The sequence below is a fragment of the Centropristis striata genome, chromosome 5 (assembly GCF_030273125.1).
Source record: "Centropristis striata isolate RG_2023a ecotype Rhode Island chromosome 5, C.striata_1.0, whole genome shotgun sequence".
In the NCBI taxonomy this organism is placed as follows: Eukaryota; Metazoa; Chordata; class Actinopteri; order Perciformes; family Serranidae; genus Centropristis; species Centropristis striata.
In genome coordinates this window covers 27,279,870-27,294,512 of record NC_081521.1, presented here as the reverse complement: position 1 = coordinate 27,294,512, position 14,643 = coordinate 27,279,870, and the positions used below count along the sequence as shown (strand labels likewise).

The window sequence follows — 14,643 nt, the reverse complement described above, 5'->3', positions numbered from 1 at the left end:
TTTTCCGAAACTATTTTTTAGCTTCTTTTTTCTTCTCCCTGCGGTTTGTGTCTCCACGTCTGATCTTTGCGATAGTTTTCCTCAGTTCACCCCTGCAAACACTTTGATCAGAATAACACGAGAAACACGTGGAAGTGTTTTGAGCAGTCTGTAAATAAAACATACATTTCTGTAAGAGGTTGTCATCTTTACCGCTGCCAAGTTTTTTTAGTTTTTTAGTTTTTTTTTTACATTTGCTGCTTTTCTCTGGGTGCGGCAGACAAAACAATGTAATTTAAAGATAAAAGCTTAGTTTCTGGGAAGTTATTCTGGGTATTTTTCGCTACTTTCGATGATTCATGTACACAAAAAACTCATGAGATGCCAAACAACAGAGTGTTTAGAACTACAAACATCTGGAATAAACTTTGTCAGTCTTATCTTGTTCTTGATTGTTTTATTGATCTGTTTATTTTATGTGATCATAAATCTGTCTGTCCACCTGAAATCCTCGCCAACATTTTTCTTGTCACTTTTAAAAACAGTCGTAAATGTAAGAGAACATTATGAACTCTTCCCAGCAGCAGGAGCGGGAAGGAAAATCCCAACTCTGACAACATACACACACACACACACACACACACACACACACACACACACACTGTCACACACGTACTGTCACACACACATATTCATCCCAGCATATCTGCCACTGTGTGTCTAAAAGTCTAGATGTTCCTTAAATGTCACTGTGTTCGTCTGCCAGCTCTTTCCAGTGTGTTCTATGACACGGTACATCTTGTGTGTGTGCGTGCGTGTGTGTGCGTTAGTGCAGGACGTGAGGTTCTTGTGAACATGCTGGTTGTGTAACAGCCAGAGGCAGCAGTTACATAAGCGTCCCCCCTCGTCCGACCAGCCTCAGCGTCGGTGGCCTGTCTGTCTGTTAGAGAGCAACTTTCTGTCTGAGTGAGACTCAGACTGTGTGTGTGTGTGTGTGTGTGTGTGTGTGTGTGTGTGTGTGTGAGAGAGAAGCAAATGGGGCTCTTATTAGGCTACCTGATGATCTTATCAGGTCGCCTCTTGAGGCACCTCAAAGTGGAAATAACAGTCAGAATAGAGTGTCAGTGTTGACCTCGACCTACTGACCTCGTTCACAGCTCCACATCCCTGACTTGTCCCCGTTCTTATGTGGGAATGTCAGAAGGGGATCAACGCGATAAACGGCTCATTAAATCAGATGCAATCAGTTAGTGTAAGATAAAATCAGGCTTCCTTTTTCCTGACGTTTTCTGTTTTGCCATCACATTCACGTCTGCAAAGACATTTTTACGTCTGAAGCTACAGGAGGCTGCTTGCATGAATAACTTTATTTAAAAATCCATTCTCGTCCGCTTATCCGGGGCTGGATCGCGGGGTTATTTAAAAATATTTAATATACTTTTACATTTAAAATAGTCTATTATATTGTTAACCAAACCTAGAAAAAACTGTTAAAAGGAAAATAATTTAGGATAAAATAAACAGCTTAATCAACTGTTATACTAATACTGTATTTTTAGTATCAGTCAATTTCTGAACATTTGAATAAAGATTGAATAAAATAATTATATAACACCATTTCTAAGTCAACCAAAGCTGTATTCTGTAAAAAATAGTTTCATATTGCTACATATAGGACAACCTCAATGCCAATACTGCTAAATACTAATCTCTCTGTAGTTGCTCTCCCCCAAAATCCAGTTTTTACCCTTATTCTTTTATTCATTTTCAGTTTTTCTCCTATAAGGCAGCTCCATTAGTACTTAAAAAGTTTGCTATACAAGTATAGTACCCTAATACTTCCCATTTGTTTTCTGTAATTAGCTGGATATTTTAAAATCGTAATAATTTTCATTGAACTTTGGTCAAAAATAAGGGGAATTTTCCATTAAAACACGTTTATCTCTCATTGTCTAAACATTGCTAGATAAAATGTTTTGAGCATCATCACAAATTTTTCATGAACTATTTTTCTGAAGGATGTGATCACATTATTGTCTGCTACTATGTATTTTAAAAATATAGATGCATATTAAATATCTCTTCAAACTTTCTATTAAGAAGCAAAGTGACCACACAATGAATAGAATGTCTCAGGGCATCATTTTGTAATTTCCTTAAACACAACCTTTGCGGTATAATTAAATTAAAATCGCTTCATCTGTCACCCTCCATTGCCAAAAGGCGTACTGTATTTTGTGACGTGATGTCAGCACGTCAAAGAACCAGTTATCATGTTATCAACTAGATGGATGTAATTACACCGTGTAATGACAGCAGCATGCCAAATGTCTCAAGAACCTCTTCCTGCCCTGCGAGGCGTTATTCTGTGTTTTATAACCAAACCGGGAGCAGGTTATGTAAGAAATGGGACACGACAGCCCAGTGAGCGTGCTCCAACATGTACCTGGGAGAGGGGAGAGAGGAAAGAGAGGTAAGATGGGAGATGAGACTGGAAAAAGAATGAGGAGAAATATGGATAGAAGTAGAAGAGGAGGTGAGGACAGAGGAGAGGTGTGAAGGAGAAATGAAAGTAGATTAACTTCAGAAATGTGCAGCCAGTTAATTAAAGAAGAGGAGGAGGATGGAGAGAAGAAGGTGTCAGCAGGTAGAATCAGAGTGAGATGAGGAAGGAAAAAAGTGAGGGGTGAGAAAAAGAGGAAGGGATAGATGTGAAGATGGAGAGGACGGACCCGGTCAGACAGGACCATTAAAACCTGTAAATCTAAATCTTTCACTTGTGAAGATGGTAGAAAGAAAATGAATCGGTAAAAGACCAGAAAGACACTATTTAAGAGATTTTGTCTCGTGAGCATCAAACGTCACAAATGCAGTCTTGTAAAAAATTACTAGACCAACCTTGTTTTCTTCAATTTCTTCATTTCAATTTCTTCATTTTCTTCATTTTAATGCCTGGTACAACTAAAGGTACATTTGTTTGGACAAATATAATGATAACAACAAAAATAGCTCATAAGAGTTTCATATTAGAGCTGATATCTAGCCAATTTCCATTTTCCATGGTTGTCTTGATAATAACCTAAATCATTATCAAGAAAACCATGGAAAATGGAACAAGAGACTGAAAAAAAGGGGTGTTCTAATAATTTCTTCCATGACTGTATGTTGATGGCAAATGATCGGCACGACAGATTTTATATTTATTAATTCATCCATGCTAATGACATAAGAGACAGTTAATCAAGTCATTAATCAATGATGACCTCATCAGGAACTTGCTCATCTGGCATTTTGCCTCGGAGGCTGGTTTTGCAACAAAAGCTGCCCTCTCTGTCTCTCTCTCTCTCTCTGGCATTTCCAAAGTCAGACATTACACAATTGCCATTTAAGTTTCCCAAAGTGTGTTGAGTAACTATGAGAGAATAGACGTATTTAAGCTTCCAGAGGACAAATAACTGATTAATATTTCTAAGTGGAATCCAGGAAAAGTTCTCTGTTACAATGAATTCTGTATCCCTGCTTTTCTTGTCCACTTCCTGGAATCCCCCATCTGTGTTGGATAACCAGACAGTTTGTCCTCTGTGCGCGTGTGTGTGTGTGTGTGTGTGTGTGTGTGAAACGTGAACATGGAGTATCCTCTGCTGCGTTGTAGTAAATATCTGCCGTCATCTATAATCTGCTTACGTAGGCAGTTAGAGGACAAGAGGGCGGGACACAGACAGACTGTCCACTTCTGTCATTTCAGTATGTGGGTCAGTGCAGAAGCTGGAGAGTTCACACACTAAGAGTCGGGTTTGTTTGTAAAAGAAAACACACACACACACACACAGAAAACAGTGGATGTTCAGTTCAGCAGCTCATAGTTTTCTCAGAAACCATGAGAACACGGTGTACTGTTACCGTATATAGTTTTTTTTTTTCTTTCTTTATATATAAATGCTTTTTTTGCTTTTTTATTTAAATGTGCACTTCATGGAGCTTTGATTTTTTTAAAAGGTACTCCTGTTGATATACAGTATTTATGTTCACTTATACGGTTTCAATAAAACTACTTGTGACATGTCATATTTGGCTTTGACTTTGACTGAACATTTGCTCTCAATTTGCAATAAAATATTGGGATATATATCGATATTCAGCCTAAATATGGTAAATGGAGTGCACTTATATATCGCTTTTGTCCAAAGCACTTTACACTACACACTACGCTCATTCACCCATTCACACACACATTCATACTGGTGGCCGAGGCTACCAAGGCACACTGGTGCCACCTGCCACCATTGGGAATTCATTCACAGACCGATGAACGCAGCATTGGGAGCAATTTGTGGTTCAGTATCTTGCTCAGAGATACTTCGACATGTAGCTGCCATGGTGAGGGATCGAACCACCAACCTTCCGATCAGAAGACGACCTAAATATATCGGCATATGACATTTGGTCCATATTGCCCAGTCCTAGTATATAGTAGTTATAAGTTTGGCAGCGGGGGAATATGTTATAGGACGACTTTTACAGATTATAATCCTTACCTGTGTTTGAGCTCGAGGGCAGCCGTTTATCCATCTGTTCCAGAGAACTTTTATTTTTTTGCTCTTACAAGAAAACCTTCTTTCGTCGCAGTCTCAAGCTGTTTTCACAGTTTGTTCAGAGCCCAGAAACAGCCTGGATTTATCAAAGTGAGGGTTTAAAGGGTTTTCACACTTAAGAGCAACACAAATATGTCAGACTCTAGTGGAGTTGAAGGGGAAACACAATGACCCTCATTTATCAAACGAGTGTACGTCAGAAAGTTAGCGTTAAGTGGGCGTAAGATTTATACGCAAGCCTCAGCATTTATCAATTTGGAGGATACGATCAGATCTCATGTCTGCGCTGAACTCTGAAGACGAGTCATCTGAATCGGGTATATATTAGGGTGTGACATTTAAATGACGCTTGTTTCGAGCCGCCATATTTATCAACAGCCGATCATTCTTACGCTGTGATTGGAGAGATACGATTGTTTGATAAATCACACATGGACCCTGTCGTAAGACGAAATATACACTCAGATCTGCGCTCGTTTCTACGCTCGTTTGATAAATGAGGGCCATTGTGAGGCCTTTATATGCTGCTTTTCTGTGGATGCATACACTGTAAAAAATAAAATGAAATTGGAGAAATTACTGTAAAACACTGTCAAATTGCATCAGAAATAGGGCGTAAAATTAGTAGAGGTTTTTAATTACCATAAATCAAGGAATAGTACAAACAGTAGAAAACACAGCTCTTTTCATGTAAAATTAAAGGAGAAGTAGCATAATGTCACAAGGAAACAATTACCAAAAAAAATTAAAGGGACTACTCAGTCTAAATTACATTTTTTGCTGATATTTACATTTCAATTTACAGTAGAAAATCCATTCACTCATAAATTAAATAGTTTTTGTTTTTTTAACAGTGTAAGGGTACGCAATGTTTGGTTTCTCTTTTTTTCTCCCTGTGGTGTTTTTATCTTTAATTTCACTTTCTCCTTAAAATGATGCTGACACACTTGAGGGAATGCCACACACACACACACACACACACACACACGTTCAGAGCATCGTTGCGGTGTTGTGTTCGTCAGAGCAATGCGAGGAGTTATATAAACACTTTACATATACGTAGTTATGGTTACATAACCTTGTGGTCGCAGAAGACATTTCCCCACTGCAACCCCCCTCTGAGACACACACACACACACACACACACACACACACACACACAATACCCATGATTTAGTTGCCGATGGCCTCACATTCTTTGCATCCGCATATCTCTCAAGTACATGTTGTGTTGTTCTGTAAGCAGCAGCAAAGTCTCTAACCCACAGGGAGTGTCCAACCGTACAAATTAATGGCTCAGAAAAATTGCTGCTGGTGCTTCTTTGCTCTGTGACACTTGCTGACTGCCGATGATTCAGCATTCATGAAGACACTTTATCACTCTCTCTCCTCAGTGTGGCACCGCGTTGATGGAGGTCGACTGCTTTTCGTGCTTTTGTATCATCTCGTTGGGCCTACGTATTGTCACGATTATTTTGCTTTTCTATTCTTTTTTGCAGTTTCTCCTCATCACTAGCAGTCGAATATTTGAGTTTGACTCTGTCGCCAAGCAACAATCGGCCCTCCAACTCCAATTTTCACCTTAAGATAACACCTTTTTCTGTTGGATTCGAGTGTTTCCTAATGAGGCAGACATGCAGGCAGGCTTCTGAAGCTTAATTTAGACAACAACTTCCAATATGTAGTAAGTGCAGGGGAGTGGGAGTATAGCAGCCACTTTGGCTGTTCAGCAACAAGTTATTCTGAACTTAGAAAGGAGTTTAGAATATAAATAAATTGTTCAACTAAGAGTTGTTTCAGCTGGAGGAGAGAGAGAAGAAATTAGAGCTGCAAAGCTTTTCTTAGTTAGCAGCCAAAAAAAATCTGTGATTCCAAATTTATTAAGTTACAGTAAAACAAAATACTTTGGCTTGATGGGATGGTTGTGATTTATTGATGTGAGAGTGTATGAGGTACTATGAGGTAGAAGGAGGCAGTAGTACTAACATGGAAGCTAAGAAATGTTCTGCGGTGGACGGGTGCAGCAGCAAAACATATATAAAAAATCAATATCTGATTATGTTTATGCTATATTTAGAATATTTCCCCCACTTTACCTTGCCTTCTGACGGCCCTGTTTAAGTTTAGGTGGGGGAAACTGAAGCCGTTGTATGCTCTCTTCAAAGCCACCAGACTCCATTGATGAAAATACTCATTTTACTTCACAGAAACCAGGAGTTTCTGGTCTGCTGCTGCTTCAGTCGGTTAGTTTGTTTGCTTGAACTAACCCTTTACTTAAAAAAGACTAAAGTCAGTGTTTGCAGAGAACACAAGGATTCTTTAGATCACATAAACAAAAAGCAGATTGTCAATGAGCTTCTTAAAGTGTCAATCGAAGTGGAATTATCTGTAGAATAGCAAACACTCTCCATCTGTACAAGCTTGAACGGTGGCTTTTTTTGTTATCCTTTCACAGTGAAAGTGTTTGTGGTCATCTTGGATTCAGTTTTCATGGTGGTAACAGACTGTCAAAAACATGAATAGCACCCTCTTAATACCACTCCTGCAGCTTAAAAACACATTTACTGTCCATTCATACAATCTGAAATGATTGTGATTATTACAGTTATGTAATGTGTGTGACTTTTATGTGATTGGCTATTTTGATTGAAAGGCCGCTGCTCGTGTGTGTTTGTTCAGCACGACTCAAGTTTCAGTTTCTTGGGTCCTCAGCGGCGAGTGTGGAATGATTCATTAGTTATGTAACACATTTTGTGCGTTTATTTGTACATGTGAGAGTATGTGTTGTATAATCTGTCCCTACTGTCAGCTCATAATGCGCAAAGAGTCACTTAAATCTAGCCGTACGTCTATCTATATCTACGTGATTGTGACTGTGTGTGTGGCACTTTGACAGCTTCCAAACTGCTCTGGTAAAAAGCCACAGCTGTTCAGCTATAAATGCACCAGTTTCTTCACCATCTTGACATCTCTTCTAATTTTTCAAACTTGAGTTTAATCATGTGAGCACCTGGAGAGACGACACGCTAATGTAGCAGTGTCAGGATGAGAGGAAAAAGACTGGAGGTAGAGTAAACTGATGGTGGTTATGAAACTTGTTTTTCTGCTGCACGTCTTTAAATAGTTCTTAAAGAGTGTTTTTTTTTTCTCTACTCTTGAACACAAACAAGTGATTGGCTGATTTCCAGCTTGTTTTCAAAGCAACGAATGTTACATAAGACTGACGCCAGTGTGCCCTCACTTTAACACAAGACCACAAAAGTGAGGACACAGCCTGTTGTCATTGTACACATCACAAATGGGTTTTTTTTTAATCAATTCAGCTTTCTGTTTTTCTATCAAGTGGTCTTATAATGGCAGAATGTACAAAAACGACACTGCCGTAAGCTCAAGGTGACATCTTCCAAATCTTTTTTTTCACGATATGAGAAATTAAGATTAAAATTTCCTTTATTATTCCCACAATGAGGAAAAAGTTGCTGTAGAAGTGTTACAGCAGCAATGTGGATAGCAAAAGAACAATAGTAAATATATTAAACAGCAGTATAAACTACAAATATAAGCAAATAAACAAGTTTTAAAAAATCAGTAAAGTATTAACAATTTACAGTATAAACAAGTAGAAATAAAAAGTATTAACAATTAAATAAAAGATAAAATAACATTATATATAATGTAGACAGTCAGCAATTGGATATGGAAAATAAATATTGCACATATAAATAAAATTATAGAAATAATGTACAGTGTTTATGGTGATTGTCAATGGGACTATGCAGCTTATCTATAAAGTCATAGTTTCCCATCATGATAAAGTACACAAATATACAGTTTTCTTTGACTGACTTTGCTTAAAACAATAAAAACCAGAATGGAGGAGAACTTTTTCACTTATTAAGCCATCAATGCCAATAACTCTGCTAATCATTTAAGCAGCGGAGACAGATACATGAACACAAGCCAAACAACATAAAAAGAGCCTGACACTGATACTGAATGTGTCTCCTCTTCCAGCAGGCCGGAGGTCCTTATCTATTCTGAATCAGATAAATATCTCTGGTTGAACCATTAAAGTGGTTGTTAAATATTTGGCTTGTCAGTAACTGCAGCCAGTCTGCTAATGGCCCGCTCCACTCCTTCTCATAAATCCCCAGTGAAAACAGAAATCCCATTCACAGTTATTATTATGTGCATCTCCTGAACTACAATAGCATCTTTTTGGTTGTTTCTCTTATTTATTCTCATGATTTATTTTTGCATTTTATGTGTCCTGTGACTATTTATTTCAAACATCTGCATTGTGATAATAATAGCACTTTATTGCAACAGTAACAACAAGTACATTTACAAACAGCACAGAAATACAAATTAAAAATACAGATAGCAGACATGACAAATAAATGAGAAAAAAAGACTATTTAAAATGACCAAAGCTAAAAATAGTTGCAGAAAGTTGCAGGAAAGTATGCAATCAAGCTATGAAATCGAAAAGAAAAAAAAAATGTTATTTGCATATTGATCCTTTAATTAACAAAATAAAATTAACAAGAATAACAAATACAGTTAATATATAGCAAACTCTCAATATGCAAGGTCTTGTACTAAATATTTAAATATGTATTATTCTAAAAATGTATATTTATCATATGTACAACTTACAAAACAACTATGCGAATGCAATTGTGTCCAACCTAATTATCAATTCAGTATTAGAAGTTGTTGGAAATAAAATGGCCAAAAATCATGAGGAAACTAGGTGACTTAGGAGAAAACAAACTATATTTAAACTTTAAACTATAAACTATATTTGATTTTTTTGTTTTGTTTTTACAAAAACGTCTCAAATACGCAAAAAAAAAAAATTGTAATCTGGTGTCACAACCAATTGTTTGTTTGAGAGCGAAAAACGTGTCTACAGGAATTAATCCAGATGACAATAAGGAGCCTGCTAAAAGGTTGTTAGGTGTCATGAGGTGTCTTTAACAACCAATAAAATTAATAAATGTTGTAACTTATTTCATAATTTCATAATATTATTCATAATATTTCATATACTCCCACTCTCTCTCTCTCTCTCTCCTCTTGATCTGAGCAGAAGGTCAGTAGTCTTGTTGCTTCCCAGAATCTGTGTGTGTGTGTGTGTGTGTGTGTGTGTTTCCAAGCCCTCTCCCTCTGAAGTGCATCTCTCTTTCTCTTTGAATGATGACCTCGCTTTCATCTCTCTCCTCTTCCCTTCCTGTCTGCCCCCTGAGTGTCTCTTTAGAGTGCTCACCATGTGTGTTTGTGTCAGTCCGGCTAAGTGTGTGTGCGGGGTGATAGTGAGGCTCTGTGCATTTCAGGAATCGTTATATAACTGTTCTGTTGTGAGGTTGAGTCGGAGGGAGGAGAGGGTAAAAACGGGGATGTTTAAATCAAATCGGGAACATCTTCATGTGAAAACTCTTGCTGCTCTTATCTCAGACTGATATAACAAACCATTAAAGCTGGGTCCTGTTTCATTAAAGCTTTTATAGACACATGCTGTCTGGCAGCTCATTCCTGGAAAACCAAACCATGTGCTGCACAGGAAATTATGCATTTTAGGTTTCCTGTCGGGCTTTACTGATAAGTTGAAGAAGAACTGGAACAGTTTACATGAGCAGTATGCTGTAAACGAACAAAAGACGTCACAGTCCAGCACACACTGTACTACTGACAGCAACTCAGGGTCTGTTTTTCATTTTCATTTGCAACTCAGATCCAAAAACAACCATACATTATCAGCCAATGGTATCTGTAGCCTGAATAAACAATGTAATAGTAATGTGTCCTTCGGTTTAACTCAACCAATTTCCATGTTTCAATGTTTGTTTCATAGCAAGTCATAAAGAATGAATCAAATCAGATGATCTAAAAAATCCTGCATAAAGGTCTTTAAGATTCTGGACAGTCTGAAACAAACCTGTGCTTAATGTTCCTGAACTTGCATTAGTTCATTTGAACACAAAGGGACATCAGACTGCTATGTGTATCTATAATTTGGATCTATAGCTCAGTCCAGGTTCAGGACTTGCACTGTATCTAAATTTGATTACTTCCAAGTAGTACACTCCCATATATGTACACTGTATACTGACTTACATGGTGTATGACCTCCGGTCGGGTAGAACCGTCTCAAATCCAACATAGCTGTTGTGCACTTGCTGGAAATGATGATCGCAACATTTGACAGCTTTTTCTTCTTTTTGATCTCAAATTGCAAGCAGGTGACATTAGTTATATCTAAGATATTACTCAGTGGCCAGTTACACAAATGTTGTGCCCCCAGCCCTTACGATAAGTAGCCCAGATGGAATTCAAGAATTGTTTTGTCAAATAAGAGAAAATTCTCAGTCTATTCATCTCTCTTCAGTCTTTTTATTTCTCCACAATGAGAGTCAAACCACAGACTGACCAACACAGTATTCAGTTAAATTGAACTTAACTGATATCAAACATGTATGGACCAAAACAACTGCCGCATTTTCTCAAACTTTCCTCAACTTTAAGCTTCACTGCTCTGAATTTTTTGAATGAAACTTAAAAACCTAACTTTGCACCGTTATTTCCACAACTTCCTGACCCGCTATGATGCACATGGTGCCTATATATTCCTTGGATCTTCTAGTTTCATATGATACCAGTATCTCCAGTATATTCCTAAAAGTGTGCCCGCTGCGGCCTCCGGAAAAAAAAAAATTAGTGCGCTAACTATTGATACTTGGTGGCCATTAATCGATATAATATTGCCACCAAAAATATTGCAATACTATGCTGCATTGATTTTTTAACCCTTTTTGCCATGCTTGTCACTTTGAACGCACTTGTGCACTTAAAATAGTAAGTGTTAGTGTGGAAAACGCAGCATTGGTTACTTAATGAGTGAAACCCATTAAAGACCTCAAGTGTAGCTCCTCTGTCAATGGATGTTGACTATTTTGCTTTTTATATCAGTAACATACCTACATTTGTCTGTGTGGAGGTTTGAGTGTTCTAAATTAGTTCTAGAACGTTTATGATTTAATTGATTTTTCTTCTCAGGTAGTAATTAATTTGATATCACAGTGACTGCAAGTTAATTGTTTTGAAATGGCACTCTGAGAGCCATAAGCATACCACAAACACACACAAACACACACACACACACACACAGTGCTGAGACAGGCTGGTGTCATTAGCAGCCAGATCAAGAAGTTTGTTATCATGTCGATGGACTGAAGGGGCGTTTTATGTAAGTTGTTTTTCAACTCGCAATGAGCTCATCAGCGTCCATGCTTCATTATGTTACGGGTGTGCGTGTGTGAGCGTGAGCGTGTGCGTGTATGTGCGTGTATGTGCGTGCGTGCAATTGGCCACATTCTCATATTCTCTGAATTTCAGGTTTGCCAGGTGTCATGCAGTGAACATGAAACTGAAAATCATGTGTGTTGGCAGTTTGTCCAGTCATTTCAGGCAGATTCTTGGCTGAACTGGCCTGCGTGTGTGCGTGTGCGTGTGTGTGTACAATTTTATGTGAACATTTGTCCTCTGGAATGTTTGTGTGTGTCTTTCTGAGCGAGTTTGTGTGTCAGTGTTTGTGTCCTGTCTTGTGTTTCATAAGCCGTCCATATTTATGATCCAGCTCTTACATAAGCCTCAGATCTGGTTCAGTGTGTCTCTGCCAGAACAACTGAGAGAGAGGAGGAGGAGGAGGAGGAGGAGAGGAGAAGAAAGGTGAAATTGTAATACAGGCAGTAGAAGAAATGGAGAAAGAGAAAATAAAGCGAGTTTAGAAAAGATTGAGGGAAAGAAACAAGACAAGCAGAGCAGAGTTGAAGGTGCCGTATAGCACAATTTTCATTTTTTTTTCATTGAAGTGCCCTTTGGCTCAAGACGTGAGGAATATTCTTCATGGTTGTTTTAAATGTAGTTCAGTTGAATGTCAATTTGGATACATTTGAAAACTTAAATCCGTACAGGCTCGAGCAGCTTAAATGAGTTTAAAAGCAGTTTGATGGACATTTCCATTAAAACACAGTAAACATGCTTAAAAATTGCCAGCAGCTCAGAGAAAAATCCTGATAAATAGATTTATGAATAGAATGACTTTTAACCATTTTTAAATACATGTATGTATTAATTTACTTTTTAATCTGGATCGCTTGATTCTCTCATTTTTATGATTCGTAATGGCCTGTTTTTTCTTTCACTTTTTATCTGTCATTTTAATGTCTAATTTAATTGACTTTATGCCCTTGTTTTATGTGTTCCATTTGTTTTTATTATAATTACATTATTGGCTACGAAAAGAAACCACATAGACGAATAATAATCGAAAGTTTGGTTGCACATGGTTACTGCAGGTAGAATGTGCTTTGCCGAGTTGCTGTTCGTTATCATGTGGCGAACCCACCTGTCATGGACAAATCTGTTTAATGAACATATCAGAATGGAAAGACAATGCAATAAAACTGTCTGTGTGCTTCACTGGGAGGATCTGCCTGTTTGACTTGGGTTGTTAACATAATCTAATGATTCATTTATAATTTTTATGTAAACCTGTCTACTGACAGGTATAATTAAAAGGTGGGAGTGATTTCAGGTGTGGCAAGGGCGGAGAGTTGTTATTGGCAAGGACCTACCAAACATAACTGCATGTGGCATTCCTGAATATTTTTGATGATTTAAAATTTTCCTTTGAGCTGTAAAAACAGTAAAACCCTATTAGTGCCAACCCCCCCCAACTTTTATTCAACTTGTGCAAAAACAACACTTGTAGTAGGGGAAGTGGTGGGAATCATAAGATACCTATACCTTTATTGATGAATAAATGCATTTTTTATTACTTTTCTATTTAATTAACCATCACTTATTCTCTTCCCGTCTTCCTCACACAGACCAGTCCCACAGCGCCCCCTTCAGCTCCGAGAATGAGGCTCAGGGAGGCGACTCGGCCGCATGGCAGTGTACCCCTCCCCCATCTACCTCACCTTCAGGGGAGACGCCGGCCCACCCTCCTCCATCCCAGGCCGCGTCCAGACCCCGCTCCAGGCCGGCCAGCCAAAGCCCCTCCCCTCCCTCCGCCCTGACAGGAACCAAGAAGAGGAGCTCCAAACCAACACACATGAGACGTAACATCAGGTACATCACTTCCTCGCTTCAACATCAAAGATCGCCTCAGTTGAAGAGTTTAAATTGACGTCCACTCTGTAGGGATCTCTCACAACAATGAACAGACTTGTCTTGTCTTATTAAAGCTGTAGATAAAGAGCTCAACCTGCTGTATTGAAAAGGACAGCTGCCATAAGATTAAAGTACAGGTTACTAGAAAAGTAATGAATCATCTGAAGAACTTGCTCATGAAACATAAGACCAGATGGATAGTCATTTTATTCATCATATTATTTGACAACCCATCTTTTTTTTATATATCTGTACAAAGTAGTCCCTGGGCGTCTGGAGTTGCCAGTAAAGTGCAGTTTCAAAAAGTTTAAAAAAGTGAATATATTGGGCGTCCCGGTGGCTCACACTGGTAGAGCGCTTACCATGTAGGCTGAGTCCTTGCTGCGGCGGACCTGGGTTCGAATCCGGCCTGAGCTCCCTTTGCCGCATGTCTTCCCCTCTATCACCCCCTTTCTATCTGCCACTATCAATAAAGCAAAAAATGCCAAAAAAAAAAAAAAAAGTAAATATACATTACATTAGACTTAAAAACACATCATTACAACTGAATAACATACATTCATGACTGAGGCTGAGTGTCTTTCAGCCTTTTTTTTAAATTAGAAAATGCTTGGCGAGCAGTAACCAGTCAACCCTGAGATGAAAGGGATTACTACACAAATCCCCTAAGTATGTTTCTGCTGAGGTGCAGAGTAAACCAACACTCACTCGGCTTATTCCACTATTATTGTATTTCTAATAACAGTCATTGTTGGCCGGATATTAGGATTTATCATCTCTCTACTGTGTCTCTTTGTGCTTTGTTCCTCTCTTCCCTCTTCCCCTGATTTCCCTCTAATTTTTAAAGAACAAAAGCATACAATTACTGATGAAATCTGTCAATGATTATACG

The 14,643-nt window shown here is 38.3% G+C and overlaps 1 protein-coding gene across 2 annotated transcripts in view; it reads left to right on the top strand.

The window, feature by feature from the left end:
* LOC131971059 (helicase ARIP4-like) overlaps positions 1-14,643 on the top strand; it is a 110,530-nt gene that overhangs the window by 76,003 nt on the left and 19,884 nt on the right. For both annotated transcript variants that reach the window (XM_059332336.1, XM_059332337.1), the window contains one exon: positions 13,466-13,709. In XM_059332336.1, coding sequence (XP_059188319.1) covers positions 13,466-13,709 — 244 coding nt within the window. The remainder of the gene's footprint in view (positions 1-13,465; positions 13,710-14,643) is intronic.